Source organism: Taudactylus pleione, unplaced genomic scaffold (genome assembly GCF_031769625.1).
Source record: "Taudactylus pleione unplaced genomic scaffold, aTauple2 ptg001027l, whole genome shotgun sequence".
NCBI lineage: Eukaryota > Metazoa > Chordata > Amphibia > Anura > Myobatrachidae > Taudactylus > Taudactylus pleione.
The window spans coordinates 1,378,317-1,397,659 of record NW_028285428.1 but is presented as its reverse complement, the minus strand read 5'-3'; the positions used below and the strand labels follow the sequence as shown (position 1 = coordinate 1,397,659).

The following is a 19,343-nucleotide window of genomic DNA, read 5'->3' as shown; positions in this document are numbered from 1 at the left end:
GACTTTAAGACTGTTCCTGTCACATAATACACAGTATGGTATACATTGTGACAGAAGAGTATATATTCATGATTAAATGTAACACTCACTATAAACTGACAGCTGACCAGATGTGGAGAGATCAAGATCTGGAATAGTAAAGGTATATTTCCCAATATCATCTGCTGTGGTTTCCTCAATAAGTAACATGTGAGACTGCTTGTCAATGACAATATGTATCCGATCGCTTGGCTGGATCTCCTTTCCATTTTTCAGCCAGATCCCTTCTGCATTTTCAAGAGACACTTTCACTTCAAGCTGAGCAATGTCCCCCTCACACACTTTCTGGTCTGAAAGCCCTTGTATGAGTGAAATAGGGCGAGCTGTATATATATGTATATAAAAAAAAATATTGTAAGTTGAGAGAGAGAGGAAAGCAATGATATTGGCTCTACAACATACACGAAAATAAGCTTACGTTTCACTTTCAGCTGAGCAGTGGACTTTTTGCCAGCGACCACAAAGCTGTATTCTCCTTGGTCTTCCTTTGTGACATCTTTGATTGTAAGACCATGACGCCCTCTGCGGGAAGTAGTCAAGTATTTGCCATTAGGCTTTATTTCAGTATCACCATGATACCATTTACCCTCTGCGTCTTCAAGAGAAATAGCGCATTCAAGTTCTCCGGATAGTGTTTCTGGAACTTCGATGTCCTCGAGATTTCTAGTAAACTTAATAGGAGTACCTGTCATGACAATAAGTATTTTCTAGATTAAAAAACATCTAAACACAGGGCTGTGCTTACATAGACATAATCCTGTGATGTCACTCATTTTTTTTTACATGATTATGTTAGCAATGACCATTACTCCAGAAAAATCTTATGGGTAAACATTTGCTGATTTCTGTAAGTGATTTAGTACATCGTTTCTTTTTATCCTAGTTTTTTAAAAATGTATTTCAATGTTGTTGTCTTCTCAAATGTTCATCACATGTCGCTTTGAATCTTTTGATAGTTTACAAATGTTTATTGTTTTCATTACCTTCAACTATGAGTTTGGCAGTTGTCTTCACAGATTCATCTTCTTTCACGATGCAGCTGTAATCATCAGCATCTGACATGTCAATTACAAGCACAGAAAGAAAATGGGCTTTCCTCTCAGAATGCATTCTGTACTTATCGCCAGAGTGAATCTCCACACCATTTTTGAACCATTTGACTTTCACAAATGGTTCTGATGTTTCGCACTCAAATGTTGCCATGGTGTCTTTTTCCTTTGCTGCCAGTTCTTGTAATTCTTGTGTGAATGTAATCAACTGTTTGCCTGCATGCGAAGAACGGATACTATATTAGGCCATAGCTCAACAATGTAAAATGAAATAGTTAACAAATAGATATATCTCACCTTGAACAAGCAAAAATGCGTGGCTTGAAGTTTCACCAGCCACATTGATGGCTTTCACCATAACGCTGGCTGAGTCTTCTGCAACTACATCTCGAATGACTAGTTCACACACATTATCTTCTGGCCAGTACCAGTAGATGCGGTCAGACCTTTCAACTTTGACACCATTTTTAAACCACTGGCACTCTGGATCTGGCTTTCCCACTACACGGACACGGAAGTGAGCTTCTGCTCCCTGGGCAACTGTTTGACTTTGGATTCTTTCTAAAATCTTAGGAGCTTCCATACTTGGTGATAGCTCAACTCTGTCTGGCTTGAAAGTGGGAATAGTGATTTTGCCTTCGGCTTCTAATGCTTTCTTTTCCTCCTCAGTAAGTTCTTTGGTATGATGAAGAAGGTCATCTTTTGTCTTTCTAAGCAAGTCCTCATATGCTTCATCTTTCCTGCGTGATTTCAGCTCGACAGCAGTAATAGCTTCATAATACCCTTCCTCTGTCCTGCGCTTAAATTTGCTACGTAGTTCTTCTGATTCTTCAGAGACTTTATCGTGAGTAACTCTTTCAGTCCTTTTGAGTTTTACAAAGTCTTTTGCCCCTGCATCAGCTGCTTTGTCAAATGGCAGTTTTCCTGGCTCAGATGGGAGGGCAACAATTTTAGGCTCATGAGTTCTTCTAAGAACTGACCTAAAATCTTCTTTCTGTTGAATCTCTAGCTTTACTACATGTTCAGAGACACCTTCAGGGTTTTCAGCAGTGACCTTAACTTCACCAGAATCATAGGATTTACAGTCAACAATTTCAAGGTAGTATATGCCATCATAGCGAAGTCTGAATCTTTTGCTTTTACGGATAAGCTGTCCATTGAGGTACCAATTTATTTTAGGCTGAGGATATCCAGTAACACGGCAACGGAACCTTGCAATTTCCCCTTCATAAACTCTTGCGGGTTCAGGGATCAAAACAATTTCTGGTTTTTGTTTTTCTTTGGCATCATCTGATACGCCTGTCAGAGCACCCTCATGGGCCATCCTTTCCAGTTCTTCAATTTTCTGCATACCTCTTCTGCCTTCTGGCAACTGAGACTCTTCCACAAGACTCTTCTCATCTTTTACAATTAAAGTAGCTGATGTGTGGTCTGTTCCATATTTGTTAGTTGCCCTACAAGTAATAACACCACTGTCTCTGGGGTAAGCCACTTCATAATCAAGACTGCAGTATCCAAACTCATTCACCATTCGAAGCCTGTTGGCTGCATCTAATGGCTTCCCATCATGGAGCCAATCGACAACCATAGTTGGGTCTCCAATTGGTGTAAGACGACACTCAAAGTGTGATGGCCCAAAGCGCTTAAGCCTAACTGAAGTGAGCTTCTTCTTAAAGAATGGCTTCTGCTGCTTTTCTTTGTCATAGAGATCTCCTTCTTCCCATTGCTCCTGGCCATACCGAAGATGTAGGGGCTCTAATTCTGGAGCTGCAATCTCTTTAGCTTTGTATGTTCCCTTTGGAATTATAAGCCTTCGCTCTGGTTCAGGTTCAGCAAACTCAACCTCTACATTTACTTTGCATCTTGTAGTGTCACGTCCAGCTTTGTTAATGGCAGTGGCAGTATACCATGCTGCATCATGGCTAATTGTAGATTCAATCTTAAGAGCTGCTTGTCCCTTTGCTCCATCAATTCTGTAATTTAAAGATAATTTATATAATTATCTCCAAAACACATTCTCTTCATGAATAAAATAGGGCAAAATGATTAACAGCGTACTCACTTTATATTGGGAAATTTGTGAGGTGCAATGATGTCACTATTCTTCAGCCATACGATATCTGGGTTGGGGTTGCCCAAAGCTTTCACTGACATTTCCAGTTTAGAGCCTTCTTTGACACTAACGTTTTTAAGTTTTTCCACAAACTGTGGTCTTTGCAGGTGTTCCTTTGCTATAAAGAAAGTAAGAAAGTTCAAATTAAGCTTCAGTGCTAACCTGCAATGTAACCAGAAGTCAGTTATTGCTGTCAATGCGTATGCACTGTATACTGTACCTTCCACAGTCAATGTCATTGAGACTGAGGTTTTGCCAGCTCTGTTCTGAGCTATGACTGTCCATTCTCCAGAATCAGTTGGCATTGCTGGGACTATGATAAGGGACTGTGTTCCATCTTCCTTGACAACAATTTTATGTGTATAGTCATTGACAATTTGCTGACCTATAAAATATAATAGCTTCATTAATATATGTTCAACTCTGCCCAAAGTGAATAACTGAACTTCTAGACTTTATTAAACTGTTCAATTCTATTTACGGATCAATATAGACTATTTCCACTAACCACTGTCCTGATATATTTATAGCCTGAGCAGCTCTAGATATGTCCTACTATGAATACAATCGCTACAACCCAACAGCATTCAGAAGACATTGAAGTTGCAAAGATTACAGAAGTCTTATCAATATTTGCTAAACAGGAATTAGTAAAAATTCAATGTATTGTAATTACCGTTGTAAAACCAAAATGTTTCTGGCATTGGTCTTCCAACAACTTTCAGGTCAAATCTTGCTGTTTGACCTTCAGCACATTTAAAGGAGGCAGGTTTTAAGACAAAGACTGGTTTATATAATCTCTCCAACTGGGACTCATCAGTTTCATCCAATCGGCGAGCAGGAGAACGTGCAGGAGAGCGTCCAGGGGAACGACTTGGTGACCTTGGAGATACAGACCTGTGGGAATATTAAGTAGGTTAGGCTTTTAATGATCTTAAGTAGTGAAAGTTAATTCTGCTTTTGTGGATTAAAATATGTTCCTTTAATGCTAAACAGCACTACATAAATAAATGTGGACATTACCTTATTCTTTTAACAGCTTCTGGAGCTGGTATGTAAGCTGGTCCTCCAGTGGGTGCAGCAGGCTCCACATACAATTTTCCTGAGCAAATGGCATTTCCCTTAAAATTACTGGCCAAGGCAGTATATATTCCCTCATCTTCAGTGTATAAAACAGGGATGCGCAGACTGGCCCTTCCATCTTGTAAGGTTTCCATCTGATGGCGTCCTCCCTGCTTAATGCGTTTACCATCCTTGAACCATGCAATCTGCAAAAATGATGCAACAACAGCTTTGCTCAGTTGGTCTGGGAAGACATTTTTCTATGACATTCTAACAAAACAAGCACAAGGGTTAAATTAATGTCTAGATCTCTTTATATATTTAAGTCTCCCTTGGTTCAGTCCAGTCCAAAACTACAGGTCAAAAAAAGCTAATAGGCCCATCTGAAGCGCCCAGTGAACACAATTACACAATTCTCCTTGGAGAAGCATCAGGGTCAGATCATATGAGGGTACATTTCACACTGTTTTGGTACTGGAGATGAGCCTAGTGGGACCTTTTCTTTCAATTGAAAGCAACAGCAATGTTTAAAGAAACCTTCCTCAATATCCTGAAATTGTTTAAACTTGTGCTGCCACCTAGTGAAAATTATCATAAGTATTGGGGCAATCACAACCCTATTTGAGCTATTAATCACCTTTAAATGGTGATTGAAGAAGGGTGAGGGCTAGCTAGGTCCCAATCTTCCTGCACACAACATCCATCACTTCCCCATTTTTTGTCAAGGACTGTGGACCTCATTCAGAGTCGGTCGAAGCGGCCGCACGGTCGTACGCCACCGATGTTCGCTATACTGCGCATCCGTAAAGTTCACAATGCGCGTGCGCAAACTAGCCGCTATGATCAGAAATTTCTCTCTCCTTGAACACAGCCAGGTCGGTAGTTTGACTGACAGATGGAGGCGTTTGTGGGTGGTAACAGGGGAAGGTGCTTGAAAACGGGGGAGTGGAGATCCGAACGCAAGCGTGCCTCATTATGCGAACGGCGTTTTATGGGAGTGCATACGGATTATGGGAGTGCATAATTAACAAAGTAGCGTCATGGCACATGTGACATGGGAGGTTTTTACACTGACATGATCGTAGAGCTTAAGAGAGGGTATGGTCAACCTTAAGCTCTACGATCAGTTCCGATGGTTCCCCATGGTCTCGATTAATTCTTATATGCCCGGAGATGACGTGCAATGCGTACGAGAAGGGGGCGTATTTTTTGTCTTCCGACATCTTCCTCCCCTTGGTCGGCCAACTACCAATCCGAACTTAGGGACCAACTTGCGAGGGAATCATTTGAAATATCCGGCCCCTTTTCCCGTACGACCGTGCGGTCGCTTCGACCGACTCTGAATGAGGTCCTGTAAGAGCAACAGAGGACCACCGAATGCTTACTAGTAGGAAGACACTGTGATACTTCTTAGGTATACACCACTAAAACCTTATAGCTTTACTGAGTATGTGTGTGCATATAAAACCAAACCCGAAGTTGGCATATGAGTAACCAATGAAGACAACTGTCACACCACTTGGCATATCTATGCAGGAATACTTTATGTACCTTTGGTACTGGGTAACCAGACATTTTACAGTGGAAAGTGACACCCATTCCCTCAAGGATCTGGTAACTCTTTAGTCTTATATCAAATCCTGATTCAATTATTTCCGATTCAGGAACATCGACAATCATCTCCTCTCCGTCCTCCTCAAGTAATTCCTCCAGGCTGATTTTAATAATTCTGTATTCAATTTCTTTGATAAGTTTCTCTTCAAATGCAGTTAGCCGATACTCCTGCAAACAAGTAATGAGAATAAAGGTAAAGATCAGTGACTTGCTAACTTATTCAGTAATAAATAGCACATACAGTAATAGTTAGTACTACAGTCGCATAAAAACACAGTATTGGCCTGTAGAAAGTTATATAGCCATAGCCCTTAACTTGATCAATTGTAATCTTAAGAACTACTAGAAATTATAGCTTATACTAAGACAACTAACTATCTAGGAGAAAAAGTTGATAACCATCTAGGATAGAGGTTCCCAAACGTGGTAGTCAAGGCTCCCCAACAGTTCAGGTTTTAGAGATATCCCTGGTTGAGCAAATGTGGTTAAAATAAATTGACTGAGGTACTAATTAAGTCACCTGTGGTCAAGCATAGATATCTCTAAAACCTGAACTGTTGGGAGACTTGAGGACCGTGTTTGGGAACCTCTGATCTAGGATAATATAAATAAATTAATGTGGGAAAACTGTGGCTGCATCTGTAAGTCTATATCTATCTGTAATTACTATTTATTGTTTTGTCGCAGTGTCAAAGACTTTCAAAGTGCACTTTGGAAGATGTTTATAGGTAACAGTTAGTTCACCTCGACATGAATTGTAGTTTTCACTAAAGTTGTATCCTTGGCCATCTTTTTCCTGATAAGGGCTTGTTCCCTTTCATATTCTTTATCATATTCAATCCGAGTAGTGGCTGGGGCAACTTCAGCTACTTGTGGTTCAGGTACATATGGAGTAGGTTCTTCGTGCATCCTCATGTAAGAGTCGTATTCACCTATTGATGATAAAATACAATATGGGGAAAAAATTTAATAGATATGTACATTTGTGTTTGTTATCAGACCACATTTCACCGTCACTGTTTTCTTTACCTTCCTCCAGCAGACGAGTTGTTTCAGTAGCTTCTCCATGTTTGTTACGGACGACTATGCTGTATTCCCCGGCATCGTCAGCAAAAGTCATAGAAATCTCAAGCTTACATTCTCCAGTATCCTTGTTATATGTTAATTTATATCTGTAAAGAAACAGATCAGTGTTGTATATTTCATCTGTTGTTAGATAGTGCCACACAATTAATATTATATATACACAGATGTGTCCTCATACACCAAGCGTCAACACGTTATGCGGCGTGAGATGCCCGGCACGACTGAGCTTCTCTGAGCAGCGAAACACCACTCACAGTATACTACAGATGCCGGGCTGCAACTTTAAATGCACAGGAATTAGTTTTAAATATGTACAAAGTCGCAGGTACACACAGCGAAACTTGGTGTGAGATAAAGCTGCTGCATTGTAGCACTTTGTATACAGATTCAGAGCTCATTCGCACACAAACGTACAAATGTCACACATCAAATTGATCAATGCAATCTTGCCAAGTAGTTTTGTCACTTCCAGTTGTTTTGTTTATGCAAAAAAGTTTTTAATCTTCTTTTTCTACAAATAATCTTTCATTGACTGTATTGGTGAGGTTTAAACCTCTATTTTGTTAAGTCCTACCAAATATAAGCGTGGGACAATACCACATCTAAACATCTTTGAAAGTACGACATTAAAAGTATTAAACAAGTGGAACATGTTCACATTTTCACTTTTTGGGTCATAAGTGCACTTTACACAGCACAACTCATTCTCTTTTCTGTAGCTAATGGAATTCAATATATCTTGAGTATCTAGATTGCATCCCTCTTTTCCTGTGCTAATTGGGATTACTTCCATCATTTTAGGCAAACTGCAGAAACTGAACCCCATTAAAATGGGCATCACAGATGGTGTAATGGTTAGCATTACTGGCTCACAGCACTGAGGTTGTGGGTTTGATTCCCACCACAGCCCTAATTGTGCGGAGTTTGTATATACTCCCTGTGCTTGCGTGGGTTTCCTTCGGGTACTCCGGTTTCCTCCCACACTCCAAAAATGTACTAGTAGGTTAATTGGCTCTGACCAAATAAATTAAATTAACCCTAGTTTGTATGTGTGTGCGTGTACATGTGGTAGGGAATATAGATTGTAAGCTCCACTGGGGCAGGGTCTGATGTGAGTGGCCAAATATGCTCTGTAAAGCGCTGCAGAATATGTGTGCGCTGTATAAATAACTGGTAATAAATAAATAAATAAATTAAAAGCACATAAACTGAATTCGGGTACTTCCTACTGAGTCAAAATTGTCATCAGAATATCCAGCAAGCTCATAACTACAAGTCTATTAACAAAAAGGATCATTCCCAGATGCTGCAATAGACAGAGAGAACATCTCCCAACTTCATTAAAGCATAGCAAGGCTGTAACCAAAGCCAGTTTATTCCACCGAATTTCAACCGAGAATTTCTGGAACCCATTGCAGTTCTAGACCAGGGATTACTGACCCACTCACCTTAATTATAATAATACATCAATGACACAACTAATTATTCTGAGAGCTGGATAAATACAGCACAACCATACATACTGTAAGTATATGATAATGCAATTCCGAACAAGATATGTGAAATCTACAAGTAGATTTAATCCATCTAAAATACAGTAATACTAGAGATAGACTATTGTTGAATAATACTACACATACAAACAAGGCAAATACTAGTATACTAGTAAAAGTCTCATTAAATTAAATGTATATAGACATACAATATACTTAAAATGAATTGTAATTTGTGTACATGTATACAATGTCAATGGACATTGAATCAAGAACATTTTAAGATATTTACTATTTATTCCTTCTCCTCTGTAGTATTTTACATTTCACATTTCCATCTGAATTGTTATTTTCAACATACTGCATACATTATATCACATCATATGGAAACAAATTAAATCAGCCATAAATATTCATAAATATTAACTGGCAAACAGGGAGAGAGTCTATTATTACGCTGAACAATTAAGACTAAAAGTTATTAAGCAAAAAAATATTTCATTCAATTAAAATGGTACTGTTGGTGATGAGTACAGCATATTATTACCTGTATCCAGTACTTAGAGGAACACCAGCCTTCTTCCAGTATATGTGTGGCTTGGGGTTGCCTCCAATCTGACAGTCAAATATAATTCTGCCTCCCTCAACCAACTTCTGAATGGTGGGTTTTCTGATGAAGAAAGGGGCTGCTCCTTCTCCAGTTTCTTCAGGAGCAGACACCTCTACTTCCATCTTCTGCTCCTCTGAGTATCTGCAAGGAGATTGTCCATGACATATAACTGACACTTTGGCAATTTATTATACCAACATGATTCCATTATTTCATCTTATTTCATAATCTACTTCAAAATCTTATTTTCCAATTGAGATCTAAATTACCACAGCGAGTCAGCCATTTTCTGAGCTTGACCAATATCCATGACCTACCAATTCAATTGGAACAATGAGGCTGGCACTTTATGAGTCAAATGACAATTAATAAGTGAGCAGCCTATCAATAAACTAGAAAACAGTTACTGTACATTGCGAAAGGACTTTTTCTAGAACAGCTGCATATCACACTTTGGGCTTCAGTGAATAACGGTGGTTTCCTAGAGTATTTGTTCACCTCACAAAATGGCTGCCTTCCCTGTGGTAGGGGCAGGTGCACTTCACTGAAGTTTGCTTTGGTTCAGGTGCTACATGTACATATATGTTATTTTTTTTATTAATTTGCTGTTGTCTACCATTAGGGTATATTAAAATTATGTTCTAATAATTAGGAAATAATGTACGGGGTAATAAATGATGATGATTGTGATTACATTAATGTGGTTAATAAAAAATTCAAAATACCTCGTAGCATGATAAAGGTGGGCCATACTATTTAATTTGACATTTTATAACATGTTCATAGCTATTTCCAGAAAATTCATAAAAGGAAACTAAAAAAATAATTACTGTTTCTCTTCTGTCATTTTTTCAGTAACAGTTTCTCGGACCTCATATTCTTCAGAAACTATAAAAACAGAAACAAATCATATTTAAGTATACTTAATATGATATTTCATCGTCTTTTGTCTATAGATTATACATTTTTCAGAATCTCTCATAATATGATAAACTTGCATTATTTCCATATATAGGGGGGAATTCAATTAACCCCGTTAATTTTTAGAACGTGAAAAATTTGAGTTTTTCATGTTTTTTTGTCACGCAATTCAATTACATCCCGTCTTTTCCTTGCAAAAAAAAAAACAGGATTCGCCTGAAATCACATAGAATCTATGATAAATTCACAGACCTGTGTGTTTTCGCGGCCACAAACGTGAAAACGGGCTTATTATCAAAGATATGTTTTCTCCTGCCCAATTACTGCAGCGAATTCAATTCCCCCTATAGTGTTACAATGAGGCCTATTGAAAGACAGCACAGGATATTTCATGGACCTTTATATAACATACAGCTCAGCAGGGTGCTGACCAGGGTTGCTGACTTTCTAGCTGCCCCTTCTGGGAGGGGGCAGCTAGATCAGCAATACAGGTGGGCGTGGGTGGCATTGAGGGGTGGAGCGGGGGCATGGCTACACAATTGCGTCATTTTGTTCCCGCCCCCCTACACAATGCCGATATTACCGGCATTGTGAAGCAGGGAGTGGGGACAAAATTATGCGATTCAGCGTGAATTGCATCACGGCCTCCCTGCTGCAGGGGATTCTCTTGTAAATGCGGGGGCGGCGGAGGGGTCGGCAGCTGCCAGGGGGCTTGTCTGCCTTTCCTGGGGGCCAGCAGCGGCACCCGATTTTTGGGAGGCTCCCAGCTGAATCGGGAGGGTAGGCAAGTATGAGCTGACATTGATTCATACTGTATATACAATAAATACCAAACTCCAACTTCTCTTCTTAGTGGAAAAATAAGTATTAGGCAAAGTTCTATGCTGCAATAGAGCTCCTGGCTTCTAATCGCAAAACATTCTCTCTTTCGATCCTCAAAGATTTTATAAACATTGTAGACAGGTGTATTCCTCCAGCAAGAACACCACATGCCTGTGAGAATGTGCTGGCTTTAACAATCTCTCCAAACATGATGTATCTCCATTTACCCACACTGCAGGAAACCTTCTACACACAGTAACCTCTCATTAAACCCTCACTCATGTAATATAGCCTGAGAAGAGTTTCATTCTCCCAGAATAACCCCACCTGTTGGCCATCATTCTATCTCCACTGAGCGTTACTCACAGCTATGATGGCCCTGCTCTAGCTTAGCTCCAGCCTGATCACCCACCCTCTATCATAAGGCCCAACGGAACTAAAAGGCTCCATTCTCGCACAAAATATACCTTAAGTCGATTTGACTTTTTCAGATTGTTTACACTTAAATATAATAAAATGAGGCACATTTTAAGAAATATATTCACAATGAGGAGAACAGATTGACACACCAGGGAGCATATTTACTAAAGGTTGATTGTAAAGGATTTTGATCTATTTTTTTTAAATAGATCTAAATTAAACTAAATGGATGTTGTGTTTCTGGGGCTAAATCACACAATTTGCTAGCACTAAAAAAAAATTAGCCCCAGAAACACAACATCAATTTAGATTGGTTTGGATAAGTTTAAAATCGATTCAAATCTACCTTTAGTAAATAAAACCTCTAAAGTTAACTTGCTATTTACCTGCGCAATACACATCAACAATCCTTGGTGGATATTTTAAAGGTGGATTCTGCTCCCATACTGCCACTAAGTATGAGACGCCATAAAACTGATCTTGAATACAAAACCTTTTGAACTTTATTTATAAAACTACAGTATCTGTGAACATATCCATTACTGTAGCACCATTAACTTATTGCTACCTCACTTTTCAAAAGGCAGCACTACTGTGATGTATAGTAGTACATTGGTGCCTGTGTTGTCTCTGCAACAATATTCTACTCAGCACTCACTGATAGCATCAAACACTGAAGTTGGTGCACCCTAGGTATAGCCGGATCATTAACTATACAACATGGACTCCCAAGGAGGGCCTAGTGGGCTTTGATGGGCCCAGATTACTTGAAGCCTTATTTTGTTTTGGTTGACAATTGGAGTGTGTAATGGTACCCAATCCAAATTGTTACCTAGGGACCTAATGGATCGTAGTCTGGCTCTGATTCCGAGAACCTGAATTCTCTAGTTCAAATCCATCATACAGTGGCAAAGACAAAGAAAGGGCCAGTGTACTCATAGGCTTCAGCAATGGCTGCACTTAGCCATATTTATTCAGATTTTACAACATGAGACATAGCTGAGATTAACACAATGCACAACAGTTTTGGAGTTACCTCCTTCTTCAGGTGAAAAACATATACAAGTGCCCTGGCTCTTACCCTGACTTCCTACAGATGCAGCATAGAATAAATTCATAACATATGTATACAGGCATTACATGTTCTCCAATGCCAGTTACACAACAAAAGCACTATACTATGAACTAATTAGCTTTTACTGTGATATACACACCAAAGTATGGCCGTCATCAAAAGACGCAGATGCAGACCCCGGCCTTGGCAACCCTACAAAATGGGGCAGACTACCCCGTTTTGTAAAACAGACCCAGTGGCTGACTCCTCCCCTCCCCCAAACAGTCTGCCAATCAAGCTGTGGTTTAGGGAGCACTGCGTGCGACGACGCAGGACCTTTTCTGCACATGCTCAGAATGGGTCCTGTGCATGCGCAGTCCTCAGCATATACTGTACATAAAACATATAAGAATGAATACAACAAAACATTCTACAGTATCCTGTTGCTGTGAATATTTCTGTAGGATTATACAATATTAACTAAATACATATAGCCAGGTGAAAAACATGTTAAAATATAATCAAAACAACACCAAATATATCTCTTTAAAAGGCTTCACCCAGAATGTGAAATTAGCAACATGGCTCTTTTTAGGAATAGAATATAGCAAACATAAAAGAGGTTTCTATAAAAAGGTATGCTAATAGCTGTAAAGATTTATGCGTAAAAACCTCAGAAAGTAATTGGAAAAGATACACAACCAGCAAAAATATCACATTCTTTAAACTTTTACAGTTATAATTCTGAATGTTACAATATGCCTTTTCTTAGCTTCAGTCAACTTGCAATTCATTAGTGTTGAATTAAAATGGTGCAGTACTCGTAACTCTAAGCATAATGACATATTACATACATATGGTATGACATAAATATGGCATGACTGTCACTGTCCAGTTGTCTACTGTATTTATAGGCAGCTCGTAAAATGCAGCCCTTCTCAACATTCTGCACTTTAGCTATTTTGAGCCATCAGTCGAAATAAACTTAGACAAGGGGTGTTCTCTTACCTTGTACGAGCAGATAGCATGATGTGCTGATTGTGCCAGCCTCGTTGGCAGCTGTGCATGTAAATCGCCCGCTGTCTTCCGCAAATGCCTCACGAATTACAAGACGGGAAATCTCTTCTTCATAGGTAATTTGGAAATCAATTGAATTTTCAATTCGGTAATCCTCGCGGTACCACACCACAGTTGGTGAAGGATGACCAGAAATGTTGCACTCCAAAGTAACAGACTCGCCTTCGAGGACTGTCACATCTTTCAAGCCCTGTTAGCAAAGTAAATAATATATATAAAGAACAGCGTAGCACCCTGACATTATATCACACAGGTAATAATTAAGCACATGGACATTTATAAGCATCCAGTCAATGTCCATATATTTTTTTTTTTAACACCAGTGTCAGACTTTTGTTTGTGGGGAAAAAAATAAGTTAAATGTTTTAAATGTTTAATTTTAATTATGTTTAATATTCTCCTACACCTACTTGCCCAGGGGCAAAAGCAGAACTTTAGGGCATTTACGCTTCAAGCCAAAACTCGAATAAAAATAAGTTGGTTTTTTGCTTTTCAACTTTTTTACGCTAACTACAAACTTGAGCTATCTTAAGTATTCACTATTGTATATCAGTCTGTTATCTACAACTAGGAATAATTAAGAAGCCACCTGCCCTTCATTTATTTCTGCAATTCGGGATTAAGATATAAGATAAATATTGGCTGAGATCCAAGTGAAGATCTAGGTGTCATTCTAAAGTCTTACTTACAGTAACTATAGTTGGTGGAGACATGGGAGCTTCTGCTGGTCCAGGCACCCGGGCTGCCTCTTCAGCCTGAAACATATGGAACAGGGTAAGCTTTTCTATAGGCACAGATTCTAAAAATAACCATCATTCGAGAACGGGGGTAAAGAATTTCTTCTGCTTATGGTCATGTTAGAAGCGTAGAAAAGCACTATTAATACTCCAGCAAGTAAGGAGCACCGAAGAGTAAGAAGAGAGTGTTGATGAACAGGGAGGAAGACTATTTTGTTATGGGTTTTCATTATGTGAAGAACCATAGAAGATGAATGAGCTTCTGGATAACCAACCTCATAGCGATACTGAATTCTTTCTTCGCGCGCTAAACCGCCTGAAAAGCTCACATCTATATCCCTTTTCATTTCAACATCAAAGCGGGTTTTATAAGCATCAGTCGTCTCTACCAAAGGAAAGGGTTGGGAGATGACTTTTTCAGTCTTCGCTTGAGGTTCAGCTGGTTTATAATGTGGAGCCTTGACTGTCTTGGTGATCTTTTGCGAAGTCGCCGTGGTTAGCTCCTTTTCCAGGCTCGCTATGGCAGATCCTGCAATGGACACCTGACCCACCCAAGAGGAAAATCTGTTATGATACGATCATGTGGCAGTACATTTTAAAGATGCGCTCTTCTTTTTTATCTTATTTTTTTCTTCCCACTTTTTGTTTCACTTTGGACAAAAAATGTCCTTGTTAGTCAATCATTCATATAGGTTTATTCCTTTCGTACTTTGGTGTAGCATTTTATTTTGATTACCTTACGAATAATTATGCCATTTTTATGCATATCTGATGGGCTTCAAAACAGTATGTAAGCCAAGGAACAAATAGACATATTTGGAATAATAATAATAATAATAATAATAATAATAATAATAATAATAATAATAAGTATCTGGAGACTTTTCCCCCAAAATTAATGACTTACTTACTGCAGTACTTTTTCTGTTCAACTCGGTGTCCCTATTATAGAGGGGCCTATTTATCAATAAACCCAAAGGCCCTATGCAAGTTAAAAATCTATTTTGCCACCCTAATCAAAACCTATTGAAACAAATTATCCTTGCCCCCGATAAGCAGTTGCCCTGACAAAGCATAACATCTACTCTGTTGCTGCAAATATTGGAGGCAATAGTTTACATTGCCGGTTTCTATCCCTGCAGCATTACTGTGAATGCTCTACCTTAGGTTTGCGCATGCTTACTTAGAGGGCCGTAGGAATCCAAATGGATCCATCTTCACACTCCTTGCCCTGTTCCTACAGGTAGGTGCAAGCTAACGCTATCTGAAGATGTTTCTACATCCAAGCTCCGAAAACATTCAGTTTTCAAAGCTTGATAAATATCCCAACCGCAACGTCCCCATGGGGACTGTGGTGTACTCGTTACCTATGTGTATGCAGGAGATTTCTGAGACATCTGAGACTTAATAAGTAGCCTCCTTATTAAATTTGTGGTAATCGTGCGAAATCCACTGTACCCGATGGTTTACGCCCAACTCTGATGTTTGCCGATCGGCACATGTGGCGGATCTGTACTGCGCACGTGCTGATCTGTGACTGTGACAGCAGTTGCAGTGCCTCCTAAGCCATAGCGTGATATGCATACTGCCGCAATTTGGGGATGGGGAAGGGGTGGTGACGGCCAGCATGCCAAAAATGGGGGGGGGGGTTGTCAGCCTCATTTTTCGAGGTGTGCTGAGGTCAGTGTCTGCGTCTTCCGTCACAGCTTCACTGGGCCCGGCAGTGTGAATTTAACAGCCATCCAGAGTCACGCAGAGTTATCCGATGGCTGCGTCCTCGGATGCAGCAGCAGATTTCAGGTGCTGGAAGGAAGGCGTCTATTTACACAAGACACCTCCTGCAACATTAGCATATTACTGCACAGCCGCTGTGTACAAAGTCGCAGCGGCTGTGCAATAACGTACAACTCTGACTGGGGCCCATAGTCAGTAATATGCAATACAACAGGAAAAGTACTACAGAATATTATTATTATTATTATTATTATTATTACTATTATTACTATTTTTAGAAGATTATTGTCATAATTACGGGTAATGTTACTAACAAACAGTATATGCATTGTAAATTCTTCTATCAAATACGAAAGGAATAATTTGCATGAGTATTTATTTTTCCAGGATCGATACACCTAAATTGCCCATTAAACATTGCTGAGGAAAATGAAAGAGCACCTTTAAAATCAACACAAGAAGGGAATCATTGAAGAGTTGCCCCACACAGAACAGACAGGACAAGTGGAAACATAAAGAAAATTTTTTTAAAACTAATCAGCCGAGGGAGTTGTTATGTACAGAAAAGGGAAAAGAAATGATAGTGTAGAGGCTTTAGTTTTTATATATATATATACACATTAAAGGTATATTGCTGCTGAAATAAAAGTATATATTAAAATCCAAAGTGTGTTAATGATCAGGCATTTTAGTATGCAGTAAAACAACTGCAACGTTAAAGTAGATAAGTATTCTGTATATCTCGGATTTGTTATAGTAATATAAAAGACGAAGGGCCAAATGTAATAGGCTGCGAGTTGCGGCAAGTGCCGAGATTTTTGGCGATTTTAGCCGCGAGGTTTAAAAACGGCAATTTTTTTAAAGGCAAAACCAGGTGGGTTTAATTTTTTTTTTTTTTTTTTTAAATTTCCGCTTCCATTTGGCCCAAGGTGTTTCAATGTATTTTTAGTTACGGTATATGGTGTATGTCAGGCAAAATATTACAAATATCCATTTGTTAGCACAAAGCAAATTAATACGTTTATCAATAAAGATTCTACTAGTTTACATTCGATTTAATTTGATGGTTTCAATGGATTAAATGTATTAAATGGATATTTGTGACAACATAATGACAATGGTTTAGTAAAGCCACAAGATAAAACCACTAATATAGTGGAATGTAGTATCATCAGTTGTGGCAATATAGGTTGCCTGATATACATCACTCAGGTCTTACCTCCTGCACATGTTCAGCTTTAGGTACTGTAACTTTTGCAACAGTAAAATGAGGAATTGGTGTGTGTGGGAGAGTTGGCTCCAATTGGACAACTGGTACGGTTGGAGGCTCTGGAGTTCTTTTAATCTACATTAATCAATAAAGTTTTGTTGATGTTTCTATCACATACAGTATAAAACGTCACAATATGAGAATAAAAATGTCTGGGCCTAACCTGTGGGACAGGTGATGGAACCACTGGTGATGGAACTACAGGTGATGGAACGTGTTGGGCTGGGAGAATTTTTGGTACTTTTGGGACATGGACTTCAGGAACTTGTATGGGTTTAGTGACAACTTGTTGCTCATGTGAGAAATCAATGGTTTTCCTAGCAGAGACATGCTCTTTGTATTCATATTGCTGAGCTATTCCTTCTGCATAACCTTCTTCGGTGTATTCCGGTAGTCTAACACGGGCAATGTCAACTGCGGCAACAACTGTAGCCACAGCTCCCGCTTTTTTCCCAGCTCCAATCTAAAGACAACATTGACAGAGTTCACACACGCCTCCACGGGGAAATGACAAAAAGAAGGTACACTTGCAAGAAACATGGAAACAATCAACAGTATAAATACAGTACATTCACTATCGTATTGCTGGAAGGTCAACAATATTTTACAGCCTAAAGCAGTTTTTTCCTAACCCTCATATTAGTTATAGGGATATACCGTATAAGGATCAGTAACATCGATTTTTCCAACAGCTGTTTTAGCTACATAAGGCCTCATTGAAGGCATTGAATTAACTGCTGATTTCAGAAGCATTAAAACTAAGTAACATACAATGGAGCTTTAGGTGTTCCAGAGAGAGCATGGTGTTGCGATCATATCATTGCGGCTCCAACCCCCTCTTCAAAGCTGCGGTTTTCAGCATTTTACAGTGGGGCCACAATGATGCAATTCAACACTTATTGCACAATAAAACCTCCTGGCCCACTCTGTCGGGAGCACTGGAGTGCACCCTGAAATTTGTCACTCTATCATATATTCTGGGAGAGTTGGCAAACATATTTAAGGTATTACATATTAAGTTAACCCAATATCCACGACAGTCATGGTGTGAGTAGTACAGTAATTTTTTGGTATTGATGGTTATTTTCTAACATTGCTCACATGTGCATATTTGCACTGAAATAAGCATAACAGCCAATCAATATCTTCTCAATGCCAGTTAAGACTCTGGGTGCTAATATCTGATTGGTTGCTACAGTTTTTACCTTTATCCAATGTTAGTAAATAACCCTTACTGTCCACGATTTAAAGGATGGTGTATCCTGACTGTTATTTCTCCACCAACAAATTGGCTTAATTGTGTGTTGGTGACTAGGCTACAGCGCTTTAGCCAAATCCAGGATGTATTTTATATTGCCTCACTCCTAGCGGTGTGATGGAGCGATTTATGGCAAAACACCCCTTGGGTGGGGCTATGATGAGGCAAATCGCATCGCCATGCCCCCTGAATTTGCCATCAAGACCTCCATGTGGGTATTTTGACAAAAGTCACTTCTTTTAAATGCTGTAAAATAAAATGTATAAAAAGTGTCTTAAATGTAATTGAAGGAACTGAGTGGTGGTATGTCACAGCACAGCCTAAGGCTTATTTTTAGACTGTTCTTGAAACACCTTTAAACATGCCCCTATGTTCTCTAAACTATATTAGGATTTTCTATCATAACAAGAAAATATTTATACATTTAAAACACAGATACACAAATACATCATCAAAGATAACAGCTCATATAAAACAAGGAGCTTAGGCCAGCTCCCTGTTGTTATATGGCTCGACAGTAATAACATGCGGGTTGTTTGAAGGTGCCTAATCACACAGGGCAAAAACAAAAAGAGGTGAATGAGAAGTGAAGATTGAAAAAGGAAGTGTCCAGTGGTAAGGAAAACAATCGTGTGCAGGATGTGACCACACTGCTGGTACCTCCTCCGCCTCTGCTGGCACATCGGAGATGGCTAGCACATCCGCTTCAAGAAGAGTCTGGCTCCTCGCTTGCTGCACCGTGGCAAGAACTGTAGCCACGGCCATTACTTTCTCTGAATCATAATTCATCTGTACAGCCATTAAACGTACACAATAACACATCCTTTTAGCCGCTTGATACTCCAAAAAGAAAAGGTCATTTGTATAAGAGAACACACACAGATCGTTTAACATTATCAAATCCTAAGTCCATATACGTGTGGCCAATGCCAGAGGCTGTTTACCCGAAACATGTCATAATTTAATTTTGTGCTGCAATCTGAA

At 39.2% G+C, this 19,343-nt stretch overlaps 1 protein-coding gene across 5 annotated transcripts in view; it reads right to left on the bottom strand.

Moving 5' to 3' along the window:
• Positions 1-19,343, bottom strand: part of TTN (titin) — a 285,062-nt gene that overhangs the window by 235,336 nt on the left and 30,383 nt on the right. For all 5 annotated transcript variants that reach the window (XM_088461211.1, XM_088461212.1, XM_088461213.1 and 2 more), the window contains exons 10-24: positions 14,050-14,115; positions 13,292-13,550; positions 9,897-9,954; positions 9,004-9,207; positions 6,907-7,049; positions 6,622-6,809; positions 5,815-6,045; positions 4,225-4,469; positions 3,878-4,098; positions 3,422-3,586; positions 3,151-3,319; positions 1,386-3,061; positions 1,023-1,304; positions 458-724; positions 90-362 (exon numbers count right to left, since the gene is read on the bottom strand). In XM_088461211.1, the coding sequence (XP_088317337.1) occupies positions 90-362; positions 458-724; positions 1,023-1,304; positions 1,386-3,061; positions 3,151-3,319; positions 3,422-3,586; positions 3,878-4,098; positions 4,225-4,469; positions 5,815-6,045; positions 6,622-6,809; positions 6,907-7,049; positions 9,004-9,207; positions 9,897-9,954; positions 13,292-13,550; positions 14,050-14,115 (4,447 nt within the window). The remainder of the gene's footprint in view (positions 1-89; positions 363-457; positions 725-1,022; positions 1,305-1,385; positions 3,062-3,150; positions 3,320-3,421; positions 3,587-3,877; positions 4,099-4,224; positions 4,470-5,814; positions 6,046-6,621; positions 6,810-6,906; positions 7,050-9,003; positions 9,208-9,896; positions 9,955-13,291; positions 13,551-14,049; positions 14,116-19,343) is intronic.